At 46.6% G+C, this 13,975-nt stretch overlaps 1 protein-coding gene across 3 annotated transcripts in view; it reads left to right on the top strand.

Moving 5' to 3' along the window:
* LOC101840043 (nuclear body protein SP140-like protein) overlaps positions 1 to 13,975 on the top strand; it is a 43,806-nt gene that overhangs the window by 15,651 nt on the left and 14,180 nt on the right. For all 3 annotated transcript variants that reach the window (XM_040753160.1, XM_040753163.1, XM_040753161.1), the window contains 2 exons: positions 10,627 to 10,735; positions 12,250 to 12,440. In XM_040753160.1, coding sequence (XP_040609094.1) covers positions 10,627 to 10,735; positions 12,250 to 12,440 — 300 coding nt within the window. The remainder of the gene's footprint in view (positions 1 to 10,626; positions 10,736 to 12,249; positions 12,441 to 13,975) is intronic.

Genomic DNA, 13,975 nt, shown 5'->3' with positions numbered 1-13,975 from the left:
CACTCAGAGAACTCATATCAGTAAAACTCAGTCAGATCTACCTTTATGTTCCTTCCACCATCATCCCACACCCTTATTTCCATTCCCACATGTATTCCCGGGACCTCTGCTTGAATGAATTAGCAAACTCATTAAGCTCCTTTGTAGTGTAGTGACTTCCTCATGGACTACACTCTCTACCTTCCCTCTAGGAGCCCGATTTGCCTTGAGTCTGATTCTGGGTCTAGAGGGAACCATTGGTGGGCCTTGAGGGACGTCAGCATTGTCTTGTCTGGCATTTCCTTCAGAGAAAGTCACTGCTGGTTTACCAGACACTGAAGGATTCGTTTCTGCAGGGAAAGGTGAAAGGGCATGTGGAAGGGGTGGGGCTGAGGGCTCTACTTCCTCAGGTGAGACAAACCCTTGAGAATCTAGGGCTCAAAGTTCTCAGCCTCAATAGGGTCCCACACACCCCCACCCCATGTTATAAGATCCCATTCTGTAGCAATTAACACCCTTACTTTACCTGCTGACGGCCTGAGGCTGAGACTTGAACTTTCCCTGTAATGTAGGCTACTTTATAATGAGGTCTTCAGTTTGATCGTCCACAACTCTGTGGCTGAAGAGAAAAGACTCTCTTCCAGGGCACACTTAGAAACCTTCACACTGTTTATTCACAGCTGGAGCCGGTCCGTTTTAAGTTCAGTGTTGTCCTTCCCCGTATTGTGAAGTTGGTTAATTTTACCACGCAGCTCCTTCCTATCCTTGGATTAGTTTAGCGAGTGATAAGAGCAATCACCCAGCAGCCTGCTTTTCCTTATCTTCCCTCAAACTGTCAAAAGTTTCATACATAGGGTCACCAAGTCCTTTGCTATTCACAGTTGATTAATAAAGATAATCGAAGGCATTTATATTTTTAAGTCTGTAATAGAGTTCACACCATGGACTTTCAGTGCTCTCTGACCTCCCAGGAAACAGAGTGCCTGGAGAGGCTTCAGTACCTGAAGGTGCTGGTGAATTTAAAAGTCTATTCCAGATACTTAAAAGCTTCATCCTTATACTTCTGTTTCTCTAGAACCATGCTGGGATCAAAATCTGTATGAGTCAGGGTTCTCCAGAGTCACAGAACTTATTGAAGAAATCTATTTATCTATCTTCTACAAATCATCTACCTACCTATCTATCTATCTACCTACCTATCTATCTTCTACAAATCATCTCTACAAATCATCTATCTATCTTCTACAAATCATCTATCTATCTATGTATCTTCTACAAATCATCTCTACAAATTATCTATCTATGTATCTATCATCTACCTACACAAAAAAAGATTTTATTGGAATGACTTACAGACTGCAGTCTAACTAATCCAACAAGGGCTAGCTGTGAATGGAAAGTCCACGAGTCTAGTTGTTTCTCAGTTCCATGAGATTGGGTGTCTCATCTTGTCTTCTGTATATAGTAGAATCCAGAGCCAGCGAAGGAATAGATGTGCTGGCAAGGCAAGAGCCAGCAGGCAAAGAAGAAAGAACGAACCCTTCCTTCTTCCATTGCCGTCTTATAGGGTTCCAGAAGAAGGTGTGGCCCAGATGAAAGATGTGTCTTCCTGCCTCAAGATCTGGATTAAAGGCCTGTGTCACTCCGGATCAAAATCCTGATCAAAGGCATGATGTCTTCCTGCCTCAAGATCAGAATCATTCATTTGCTTCTTTTCCAGAGTGTGGAAAGTCTACAATGCCGAGAAAGGCTTTAGCCTGCCAGTTGATTTGAAATACTTCCCCTGTGCAGGGCTGTGTACATCCTGCCGAGCTGCATTATATTCTGTACTATGTACAATAAAGAAGTTTTCTTTCCTTAAAAAAATAAAAATAAAAAAGGTCCAGATCACAGAAGTGCCCTCCAATTTTGGGGTGTAGCTCATCCCAGACAGTTGAGTTAACAACCAATAACAGCCACATCAGCATCCTAATGCTTCCTGTCCTGTCAACGTTCTGTGCTCACCAGCATCCTTGTATTTTGTAGACCTTGCTAAACAAAGCAAAATTTTAAATAAACTTAAAATTAGTGTTCAAAGGACGAGGCATTGAATGTATTTGGGAAGTGAGAGAGAACATAGAAGCAGGATGGACTCCTAGGTTAGGGGTGCATGGAGCCCGTTATATAAAAGGGGAGAGCAAAGGAAAGCAGGGTGCAGCAGGACTACGGCTACGGTCAACAGCACGAGTTTGGGGTGTGTCTAGGGGGCCCTAGAGGAGACATTGCTGAGCATTGGGATGTGTAGGGGTGCAGAGAAGTGACAAGACACCCTGAGCTGAGGACATACCCTATATGGGTATAGGGTCATCACAGCTGCATGTCATTGAGTGTTGAAAATTGAATTTGGGTCCTCTGCAAGAGCAGTATATGCTCTTAATAACCAAACAATTTCTCTAGATCCTAGTTGTCTTAGGTAAGGTTTGTATTCCTGAAAATAGACGCCATGAGCACAGCATTTTTTGATATATTCTTTTTTATTTAAATTGGAAACAAGCTTACTTCACATGTCAACCGCAGCTCCCTCTCCCTCCCCAACTGACCGTACCAACCCCCAGGTCCCCATGTGCCCCCCTCACACCCAGTCCCCATTCTGTTCCTCAAGGGGGTGAGACCCTCCATAGGAGATCTCCAGAGTCTGTCATTTCATTCAGGGCAGAGCCTAGACCCCCGCCCCCAAGAGTCCAGGCTGAGAGCACATCCCTCATTGTGTGATGGGTACCCAAAGTCCATTTGTGTGCCAGGGATAAATACTGATCTACTACCCAAGGCCCCATAGATTGCCTAGGAGTCCTCACTGACTCCCATATTCAGGGTGTCTGGATCAGTCCCATGCTGGCCTCGCAGCTATCAATCTGGGGTCCAAGAGCTCCCCCTTGTTCAGGGCAGCTGTTTCTGCGGGTGAAACCAGCCCAGTCTTGATCTCCCTCAGAATGGATATATTCTTAAGGAGGGAGCACAGCAATTTTTATAAATGAAAACTTTTATTAGGGGCTAGCTTACAGTTACAGAGATTTAGTCCACCAACATCATGGTGTACAATGTGAAGGCAGGCATGGTGTTAGAGAAGGAGCTGAGAGTTTTGCATGTTAATCCACAGGCAGCAGAAGGGATCCTTGTCTACACTTGGTATAGCTTTAGCATAAGAGACCTCAAAGCCCAACCCCACAGTGACACACTTCCTCCAACAAGGCCACCTTATGTCAACCATTTTTTCAAAACCACCACAGTAGTTTAAATCTCCCTCCCTCCCTCCCTCCCTCCCTCCCTCCCTCCCTCTCTCTCTCTCTCTCTCTCTCTCTCTCTCTCTCTCTCTCTCTCTCTCTCTCTCTCTCTCTCTCTCTCTCTCTCTCCCCCCCTCTCTCTCTGTATGATATGTATGTATACATGAGTGTGTATATGTTCATGTGCGAATGCAGATGCCTGTGTGTCATAGTATACACCAGGATTAAGTTAGAGGACAGCCTTGGGTAGTGTTCTTCATACTTCATTTTGTTTGACACAAGGCAGCCTGTTGACCACCACTGTCAAGTGCTGGCATTATAGATGTGTCCTGCAACATGCAGCTTTCCTAGGTTTGGGGATCTAAAATCAGGTCCCCACACTTGTGTGACAAACATTGACCCACTGAGTCATATCCCCATTCAGGGAGTTTTCTGTTTCTTACATTTTCCTAGGCACAATTCTCAGAAATAGCAAAGTCTAAGTTTCCTTACACATGGTTGGACCATGAAGTTGACAGATACTGCCAGGGGTTAGAAGTGCCAAGAAGGAGGAGATGTTTCTCTCACTGAAAATGAGCCCTATCATTCTTGTCTTTGTTATTGTTTCCTAGGAACCCATGTTTGGCCAAATGGGACTTAGACTGGAATCTGAGTTTGAGAAGAATTTCAAGGAAGTGTTCTGTTCAGGACACAAATGGAAACCATTAACTGATGTCACAGATGTTGCTGGTGTCCTGACACCATTCCTTTTCTGGCCATATCTTCCCACTTGAAGGAGCAGTGAGAGTCTTCTACTGACTCCATCTTCCCCAGAGAATTGCTCTGGGTCACATGGACACAGTTGCAACTGGGAGTCACACCTCCTGGTCTTGTGGTCCATCCCCCTGCCTCCAGCTACAACCAAGGGTCTATGCTGGAGCCTGTCTCCATCTGGCTTAGTCCCCCTTCCCTTGAGACATATATGTTGCTGCCCTTGTCCCTCCTCCTGAGAGCACTTCATAATTAACCATAATTCCAAGACTTCAATTTCTGTGGTGACACACTCCTGTATTTCCAGCCCTTGGAAGGCTGAGGCAGGAGGATACCTGCAAGTGTGATGCCATCCAGGGCTGCATTGTGAGTTTCAGTTACTCTGGGTTATAAAGTAAGATCCTGGTTCCAGCAAACAGTTCACCACATAAGACAAAAAGGCCTCAACTCTGGGTCTTTCTCTAGGAGCCTCATTCTAAGACGACAGTTCTAGAAGCAAAGCCTCAGGGTGGAATTCTAGAGTTGGGTCACTGTGAACAGGCCCTCATGTGTTTAGCCAGCACAGGGACCAAATGTTAGCCTGAAGAAAGGCACTAATGATTGTATGAGCCTCAAGCATATTGGATAGTGGGTGGAGATGATGGCATTTGGTGGCTCTGGGCACTTGGTGCTAATCGATTGACAGCGGTTATTGACGGGATTGGATGCAGAATCCTAAATTTATGGAAAGAGACACCCAGTCCTGCAGCTGTGTTTTCAGACAGCAGCAAAGGCTTGCTCCAGGCTGTTACACTCAGAAAGACAGAACTCCAGGGAAGACTGGATTCTAAGCTAGGAAGTCTCTTGTGCCAAAGTCAGGGTCCTGAAACTCAGACTGGGGAACTGAAATAGTTATTTGGGGAGAACTGTGAACCAGTTTCCCCTGAACCTACTTGCCTATGAAAGAATTCCTTCACTCTTTTTTGGAAGAAAGAGCCACCTTGTTACAAGAATTATTATAGACACAGAGGCCGATATTGGGGTTCAAACTGATCATCAGAAAAGCATAGCAGCTGCCCCAGTAGCTTCTAACCTCTACCTCATGCTCAATGGGCTGATCCATGAGCTCTTCACCAAGCCTCTCACTGTAACCTCTCCTCAGCTTGACTGGAGAATGAATGCCTCCTACTGAATACTAAAGACCCTGCTTCTATCTTTTATACCCCCCTAGTGCTGAAATTAAAGATGTGTAAACTCTTTTAGACTGATTCAATCTCGAGTATCCGTGGGTTGCCTTGAACTCAGTGAGATCCATCTACCTGTTAATCCTGAGACCTAGGATCAAATGTGTGTACCACCACCTCCTAGCTTCTGGCTGCTGGGATTAAAGGTGTGTGCCTGCCTTCTGTGACTTCTGGATGACTTTGCGTTCTGAATCCTCAGGCAGGCTTTAATAAGTTACAAATAATAGCCACTTCACCTCTGTCCCCGTCTTGCTTGAATGAAGACTGTGTGACCTTCCAGCAAGGCTCAAGTGGACAAACCCTGGATGGGCCTGGAAGCTGTGTGAGAGAGAGGCTACACACCAAAGGAATAGCAATCTCAGCAGACAGGAGGGGCAAGGATGCTTTGTTTTGGGGGTGGACAATGAGTAAAGAAAGCTGAAATACTAAACTAGCTAATGGAGTTATCATATCAATACTGATGTGTCCTTTTTTAAATTAAATGCTTTCTTCATTTTATATACCAACCACAATTCCCTCTCCCTCCCGTCCTCCTGCTCCCTTGCCAACTTCCCACCTCATCCCACCCCTATCCACTCCTCAGTAAGGGTAGTGTCTCCCATGGAGAGTCAACAAAGCCTGGCACATTCAAGTTGAGGCAGGACCAAGCCTGAGCAAGGCATCACACCATAGGGAATGGGTTCCAAAAAGCCAGTTCATGGACCAGGGATAGGTCCCTGTCCCACTGCTAGAGGTCTCTCAAATAGATCAAGCTACACAAGTGTCACCCACATGCAGAGGACCTAGCTTCCATGCAGGCTCCCCTGCTGCTAATATGTTCTGTGCCATAGAATCATATCCATCTGGTATTGGCCGAGGGTAATGATGTTCCCTGGTGGCTGCTGCAGGTTCAGCATAGCTTCAGGACATATTCATGAAATGGAAGGAGAGTTGCTGGATAGATGATAGCAGAGTAAGGGGACAGACAGAATTGAAACGGTGAGATGGCTCACTCTGTAGTACTGGAAATGACTGTCATACTCAGGGCCACTCAGAGGCATGGCCTTGATGAGGGGACAAGGAACACACTGCTGAGGCCATGAGCATCCTGGAGCAGCTCAGTGGCTGCTGTCTGTAGGATGGAATAATGGTAGGACTGTTTCACAGTCCTGACCTCCACAGTAGCGGTGGAAGCCTGAGGTTCCAGAATAACAGAGACCAGGTGGAAGCACACAGCTGCTGGAGCCAGATAAAGTGATTTCCTTAGAGAGACAGCTGGGGACCTTGTCTGTAGGAGTCTGCGGATAACAGCTAATGGGATAAATGTTCCTACAGTCAGGCCAGTCGGAAAGCCTGTAGGCTACTGTTCAGATATCATCCAAAGAGTTTTGGAAACAGATGGGCCAAGCACTTATTCAATTATTTTTTATCAATTAAAAACTCAGGAGCCAGGCCGGGCGTTGGTGGCGCACGCCTTTAATCCCAGCACTCGGGAGGCAGAGGCAGGCGGATCTCTGTGAGTTCGAGACCAGCCTGGACTACCAAGCGAGTTCCAGGACAACCTCCAAAGCCACAGAGAAACCCTGTCTCAAAAACAAAAAAAAAAAACAAAACAAAACAAAACAAAAAAAACCTCAGGAGCCAGATATCGGCGTAGGAACCTGAATGATCAGAGAAGCAGCCGAGAAGCAACTAGTGTCCTGTCTCTCATTCCTCTATCCAAAAAGGGCGGAGCCTTTCTCTCAGTCTCTCCCTACTTCTTCCTGTGTCTCTCTATATATCCTCGGTCCTCCAAAAACTCTATTGCTAATTTTGGTCAGCTAGTAGCTAGCTAGCTAGCTAAGCCCCCTGTGTTTCAATGTAAACTTAGTGTCAGTCTTCGGAGTGTCAGAGTGTGACCAAAATATTCCACAACAGATGGTGGAAGTCAGCTATCCCAATAAAAAGTTCAGATCCTTCTCATTATTTCCAATTTGAGCCAGTTGTAAATGGAACTCAGAACCCATCAAAGGAATGAGGCTCATTTCTCAGTAGAAAAAACCTTGTAAATGTATATACAGTGCTTCCCAGTTCTTCTCCCAAAGGGATCTCAGAACATCTATTCACATTGTCTCCTGTCAGGGAAAGGATTGTATGGCTTTTTCAGGGGATGCTGGGCACAGCATCTGAGCTGATGCTGAATTTTGGAAACCCAAGGTTCCTTCATTGTCTTCTGAGAGAGGAAGCTGTGAGGAAGTAAGTTAGTGTCCCTGTCACAATAGTCTACTGGATCTCCAGAGATACCCAGCCACCATTTGCCCTGTTCTTAGATGTATAATCGGGGTAGATCCAGCAGTTAGTTGAGATGTCATCTGTGAAATGACAAAGACTGTCTCAGAAAGACCAAGAAGAGGGCATGGTGGACACTGAAATTTCCCATGGGACAAATAGTGGAAAGCAGTATCCCAGCACAGTCCAGGGAATGACAGGATGCAAGGTTTGTTATCCCCATTGCACCTCCATTCAGTTCATTTCATTCCATCCATTCTTGATTCTGTTTAATCTTCTTAAGTGTTTCAAATCACAATCCAGTAAAAACTACATGTGATTGAGGAGACTCCAGGTCACCCCACGAGACTTCAGGGTGAGGGACGCAATGATTTGACTTCCAGTGAGATAGGATCTCCTTGGTGCTCACAAGCAGAGTGTAGGTCTTCAGGAAGAAAAATGGGCTTTTCCAGGAGGTGTAGATGAGCCAGATTCACAGTACCTACCTGACAATTTGAACCATGCATCTCCGTATAGGCCAAGAGCTCGTTTATGCTCATGGATTTTTATATATTAAGATTATATCATAACCCAGACTTCTCCTGGCAGTCCGAAGTGTTTCACAGTTCTTGAAAAGGATTTTTGGTTCCCATAAAAGGCAGTAAAATCCAGGTCTAAGGTCTACTACTTTCAAAAGCCACTTGGGGAGGGATGTTGTATTTGTTGTGCCCAAGTTGCAAAATCCCCAGAGACCACCAGGAAGACCCACCAAATTGCAAAAGCAAGGTTTTAATGATTGTTCATTCAACCATGACAGGGACCCTGTCTAGCTAGCTGTTGCCGCATCCTCCAGAGTGTGTGAAGTTCCCTGTCTACTGCTAGGTTTTATAGACATAAGTTACAGGATTACATCAGTAGGTATGGGTTGGTTTCTGATTGGTTGACATTTGGGAACAATTAAGAGAATTTCTCAAAGTTATATTTTGGCAAGAAATACTTGTGTATCAATTATTTTCATTGGTCAGTGCTGAGAGGGAACATTCTGTGGTTTCTATGGCATTGTCTTGTTACTTGCAGGTGACCTGTTGTTCATAGATTCCAATAGTTTTCAGAACTATATCCTGGAGACTACAGGGGAGATTTTGGTCTCCCCTGGAGTTTCTTTTGTGACCAAACAGTTCCCAGGAACCAAGTGTTTAGGAGGTTGGGGGCGGGGATCTGGAGTTTCTTTGTGTACAGTTTTGGTCCTAGGCTCTGGGAGGCCAGAGGATCTGGAGTTTCTTTGTGTCAGAGGCCTATGTGCCTTTTCTGTAGCCTGTCATGGCTGCTAAAGCAGGGGCTGAGTGAGTGTCTGGTCCCTTTATTTCTACATTGTTAGAAGTCTTTGAGTTTAGTTTACCCCTTTCAGTATTTTTAGCTAGAGCCCACTCTGGTCAGAAAGCTGTTACTGCTCTCTGACAGTAAGAGCACTGGGCACTCTATCAGAGGACTCAGGGTCCATTCCCAGCACTGGTTTACAACTGTCTGCAAGCCCAGTTCCAGGGCATCTGATACCTTCATAAAGACATAAATGCAGGCAAAACACCAATGCACAGAAAAGACAAAGAAAAAAATCACTGTTTAAAATGGAAAAGAAAAGCTGGGCAGTGGTGGCTCATGCATTTACTCCCAGCAGCCTTTAATCCCAGCACTTGGGAGACAGAGGCTCCATGAGTTCCAGGACAGCTAGGAGTACCCAGAGCAATCCTGTCTCGAAAAACAAAAACAAAAACAAAAAAGAAAGGAAAAAGAAAATAAGAGAATCTCTCAGTCAGGGTTTCTATTGCTGCAATAAAACTCCATGCCTTCTTATAGAACCCATGACCAACAGCCCAGGGATGGGATCAACCACAATGTTCTGGGCCCTCCTGAATTAATCACTAATTAAGAAAGTCTTGAGCTGGGCGTTGGTGGCGCACGCCTTTAATCCCAGCACTCGGGAGGCAGAGGCAGGTGGATCTCTGTGAGTTCGAGGCCAGCCTGGTCTACAGATCGAGTTCCAGGACAGCCTCCAAAGCTACAGAGAAACCCTGTCTCGAAAAACCAAAAAAAGAAAAAAAAAAAAAAAGAAAATCCTGAATCTCATGGAGGCATTTTCTCAATTGGAATTCCTCCTTTCTGATGACTCCTTTATGTTTCAAGTTGACATGAAACCAGCCAGCACAGACTGGGTGGTGGTGGTACATGCCTTTAATCCCATCACTTAGGTGGGAGAGGCTGGTATACCTATGAGTTCAAGGCCAGCCTGAACGCAGTGAGTTCAAGGACAGTCAGAACTACACAGAGAAACCCTGTTTTGTAAAACAAACAAGCCAATAGACTAGCAAACGTGGAAAGGTAAGTCAACAGTTCTTTCCTTGCTGTGTGGTGTCCACATGGCCATCTCAGTGGTGGGAGACTGTGGAGGAAAGGCATGTGTGACGTCAACGAGCCGCAGACTCTCAGGATCTCCCACCTAGACCCAGGACACAGGGACTCTCTGTCCTTGTCCACTTGACGACACAAAAGCTAAACTGAAGGGCTATGGCGATGCTGCAGACTAGAGGAAGGGACTCCCCGGACATGAGGCCCTGGACCAGCATCCTGCCTTCTCTGGGCTTCTTCAAAGGTGTTTCTCAGGGATAGTCCTCAGATTTCAGGAGATGGCCAGGTGGACCTCCTGTGTGCCCTTATCCATGACCTCTTCCTTGTCTGCCTTGGAATCTCTTCTGGTTCACACTCCCAGTAGAAACATTCACGTTCCCTCCTCCATCTCCCCAGCATCTCACAAACTTCCTGTGACATCCAATCTCCACAAACCCTTAGCTTACTCATGAGGGTCTAGGCAGGGATCTGATTGTTAGAGGTGTTTAATGATCATTCCTGGTGTCAACATCTTGAACTAAAACTTCTGAAAGGAGGGCATTTCTGTGAAGGATCCCTTGTTTGGTTTGATTTGGGTGGGCCGGATTCTCTTCTAGACTTTTAAGATAGGAAGACACAGGCCTTTGTTAGGGATCTTGAGCTGGAAAGACACACCTTTAATCTGGGCTACGCCCTTTGCTGGAAGCACCCGGAAGAGGGAAGCTTTTGGTTTTCACCTGCTTGCTGGTCACGCTAGCACATCCATTTCTTTATTGGCATTACAACATGCTTCTTCTGCATTCCAGTGTATACTAAAGACCAGCAGAGACATCCTGCCTTGTGGACTGAACAACTACTGGATTCTTGGACTTTCCATTCTTGGCCGGTCATTGTTGCATTAGTGGACTGCAGCCTGTAAGTCATTCTAGTAAAGCCCTTTGTATATAGAGTGACTAATCTGTAAGCTCTGTTACTCTAGGGAACCCTAACTAATATGGGGGTGTTAGCCTCAGTCTCAGCACAGTCTCTAAGAGTACAAATGTTGCTACCCAAACTCCACCAGGCCTGGGGGTAATTGCACCATGATCATGGAATTGCAAGGGCTTCCTGCCTCTGCACTCACCTGGTTCACAGGTAGAAGGAACATGAAAAAAAGACAGGTTTAGGCTTAAACAGGGTTAGGGACTCAGAGCCCCAACTCAATCAAGCCTTGGTTCTAAACCATCTGACAGACAGGAGAAATGAAGAGACGGGATGGGGATCCAAATACCATCTGGGGCTAGGGATGGCTCAGCAGTTGAGTGCATTCTGCTCTTACAGAGGACCTGGGTCTGCTTCCCAGCACCCACATCTGGCAACTCACAACTGCCTCCAACTCCAGCTCCAGGGATCCCGCACTGTCTTCTGGTATCATCAGCCACTGCACTCATGTGCACATACCCATACAGAAACATACACATCCTTTAAAACATAAAATCATGTCAGAATGCTCTATTCCTGGTAGAAGTAGAATTGGCTAAGACGTGAGTCTATGAAAGGCGCCCTGAACTCTAAACCCTGGCCTGGCCTCAGGCTCTGCTGCCAGCCATGCCCACTCCAGCCCCACGCCAGCCTGTCCCTGTGCATTTAAGCCAATCGATGAGAATAGAGCCATGGTCTGTGCAGGCAAGAAGCCCGCTGGGAGACCTGACAGGGTGCAGCCTCACCCCAGTCCTCCAAGCTCCTGAGAGAAAGTCTTCCCAGAAGGAGGAGAGAGAGGGAGCTCATGTGTCCTCATGACCCTGGGGGCTTCCTAGAAGGACTCCCTGCAGGTGTCTGCCCATCTCTCTCAGGCCCACATCTCAGGAGGTGGATAAGTTCTTCCTCCCTGGTGGCCACTGTGGCAGCTTCCTCCACCCTCAGAGGAGTTCTAGGCTGGGATGGGAACTCCTCAGAGACAATGCTCTCCCCAGGTGTCTTTCAAGCTGGGGCGTCTCCCTCACAACTGCACTTCTCTTCAGGTCTGAGGGAAAGCTTCTCTTGGTCAGGGTCCAGCTCTGGGTTCTCCTGCTAGCCTGAGAGATAACCTGGAATTGTTTGCCCCTCCCTCCCCATCTATATCACAGGGAAACCACTTCAACAGGGACGAGACAACAAATTGGGATTACTGCTAACCCCAGGCAAACTCCTCCTCTAGACATGGGAGTAGTTGAAAACAGTTTGGGTTTGAGTTTTGTTTTTGTTTTTTGTTTTTTTGTCTTTGCCTAAATAAGGCACTCCCAGGAACTGGCTCTTCTTGTTACTAGTGTGCCCTTAGCAAACCACTAAGTCCCCTTTCTCTGCCTTTTTTGCAAGCACATTTGGGGTGTGTGGGGGGAGGGGAGGACAGTATCTCACAATAGCACATTTGAGATTAGAGAAATACTTTCGTTTTTTCTTTTCCCTGTCAGGGCGGAGCCCTCCCTGCTGAGTTGGACAGAGTCCTCCCTTGAGTCAGTGCTCAGGCTGACTTCCTGCTCTCAGCTGTGGGCCACAATACACAGTCTGGAAGCCTGTGAGGAGACCCAGGATCAGAGCTCTCCCTCCCAGGCCCCTGGCAGGAGTTGCAAGATGAAAAATAGCAGCTACAGGTTATCACCAGGTGGGTCTCTCTCCCTCTGTAACTTTGCCCTCTGACAACATGGGTGATTTCATGTCTTGAGTTCAGTGGCTGCAGCTTCAGTCAGGCAAACCCCTGGACATGAGGGAGCTCTGAACTGTAGTTAGAGAGGACAGACAAGAGAGAGGGAAGAGAGAGAGAGAGAGAGAGAGAGAGAGAGAGAGAGAGACAGAGACAGAGACAGAGACAGAGACAGAGACAGAGACAGAGACAGACAGAGAGAGAGACAGAGAGAGAGACAGAGAGAGACAGAGAGAGAGACAGAGAGAGAGAGACAGAGAGAGACAGAGAAAGACAGAGAGAGAGAGAGTCAAAGAGTGACAGAGAGAGACAGAGACAGACACACAGAGAGAGACAGAGAGGCAGAGAACACAGACAGACAGACAGAGAACATCTGTCATTTTTAAATCTCAGTAAGATACCTGCGGGCAAGGCCAGCTTGCCATTATACACACAGTCACAACTTCCTTGCTTGTCACCACTGTCAGCTGTCAGAAGGAGACTCTGGTCACAGCTGTCAGGGATTCCTGGGGACCTCTTTGATTTGGTTCTGTTGTTTCCTCATGAACCCTGGGTATTGTCAGCCCCTCTGCTCTCTCTGCTTTCACTAAGTCACCTCAGGGAAGAAGATCAAACAGCAGAGGCTCAGGGTAAACAGCTGCCCCTGCCCGATCATGGTCTCCTACCTGTCAGGCAGGACTTGTCACCTAGGAAGCTGTGCCCAGGCTCACTCCTGCTCTGAGCTCCCACTCTCATTTCCTGATCCGAGGGAGGAATGGCCCTTGGTAGCAAAGGTCAGGGCAAGCTGCAGGATTTTATTTTCACTTTAGTGTCCTGTTCTAGGCCCATGTCAGCTCTGACAAGGAGATAGTAGTGTCTCTGCAAAGGAAGTCAGATGTTATTTCCCAGGACTGCAGTTGAACCCAGGGCCTTGAATATGCTTGACTATATATCTCTATGTATTTTAAAATCAAGGTTTGCTAAGTGTCTCAGACTGACCTTGAACTTGTGATCCTGTTTTGGTCTTCTGAGTGACTGGGTTATAGTCCTGCACAACAGAATGTGGTTTAGAAGTTTTAAACCTTGTGGATAGAGAAAGGATGGAACCACTTTAACTGTCTGCCATGCACATTCTCCACAGCTCCTGGTCTTGAGTTCAAGCTTCCTTCCTTTTTTCCCCAGTTTTTCAAGACAGGGTTTCTCAGTAGCTTTGGAGGCTGTCCTGGAACTTACCCTGTAGACCAGGCTGGCCTTGAACTCACAGAGATCCTCCTGTCTCTGCCTCCTGAGTGCTGGGATTAAATGCGTGTGCCACCAATGCCCGGCCTCTCTCTCTCTCTCTCTCTCTCTCTCTCTCTCTCTCTCTCTCTCTCTCTCTCTCTCTCTCTCTCTCTCTCTCTCCTTCCTTCCTTCCTTCCTTCCTTCCTTCCTTCTTTCTTTCTTTCTTTCTTTCTTTCTTTCTTTCTTTCTTTCTTTCTTTCTTTCTTTCTTTTAATACAGGCTCTCTTGGTCTTTAT

This window comes from Mesocricetus auratus, unplaced genomic scaffold (genome assembly GCF_017639785.1).
Source record: "Mesocricetus auratus isolate SY011 unplaced genomic scaffold, BCM_Maur_2.0 Super-Scaffold_100010, whole genome shotgun sequence".
Classification (NCBI taxonomy): Eukaryota; Metazoa; Chordata; class Mammalia; order Rodentia; family Cricetidae; genus Mesocricetus; species Mesocricetus auratus.
The sequence above is the reverse complement of the archived record's forward strand: the minus strand, read 5'-3'. Positions and strand labels throughout refer to the sequence as shown.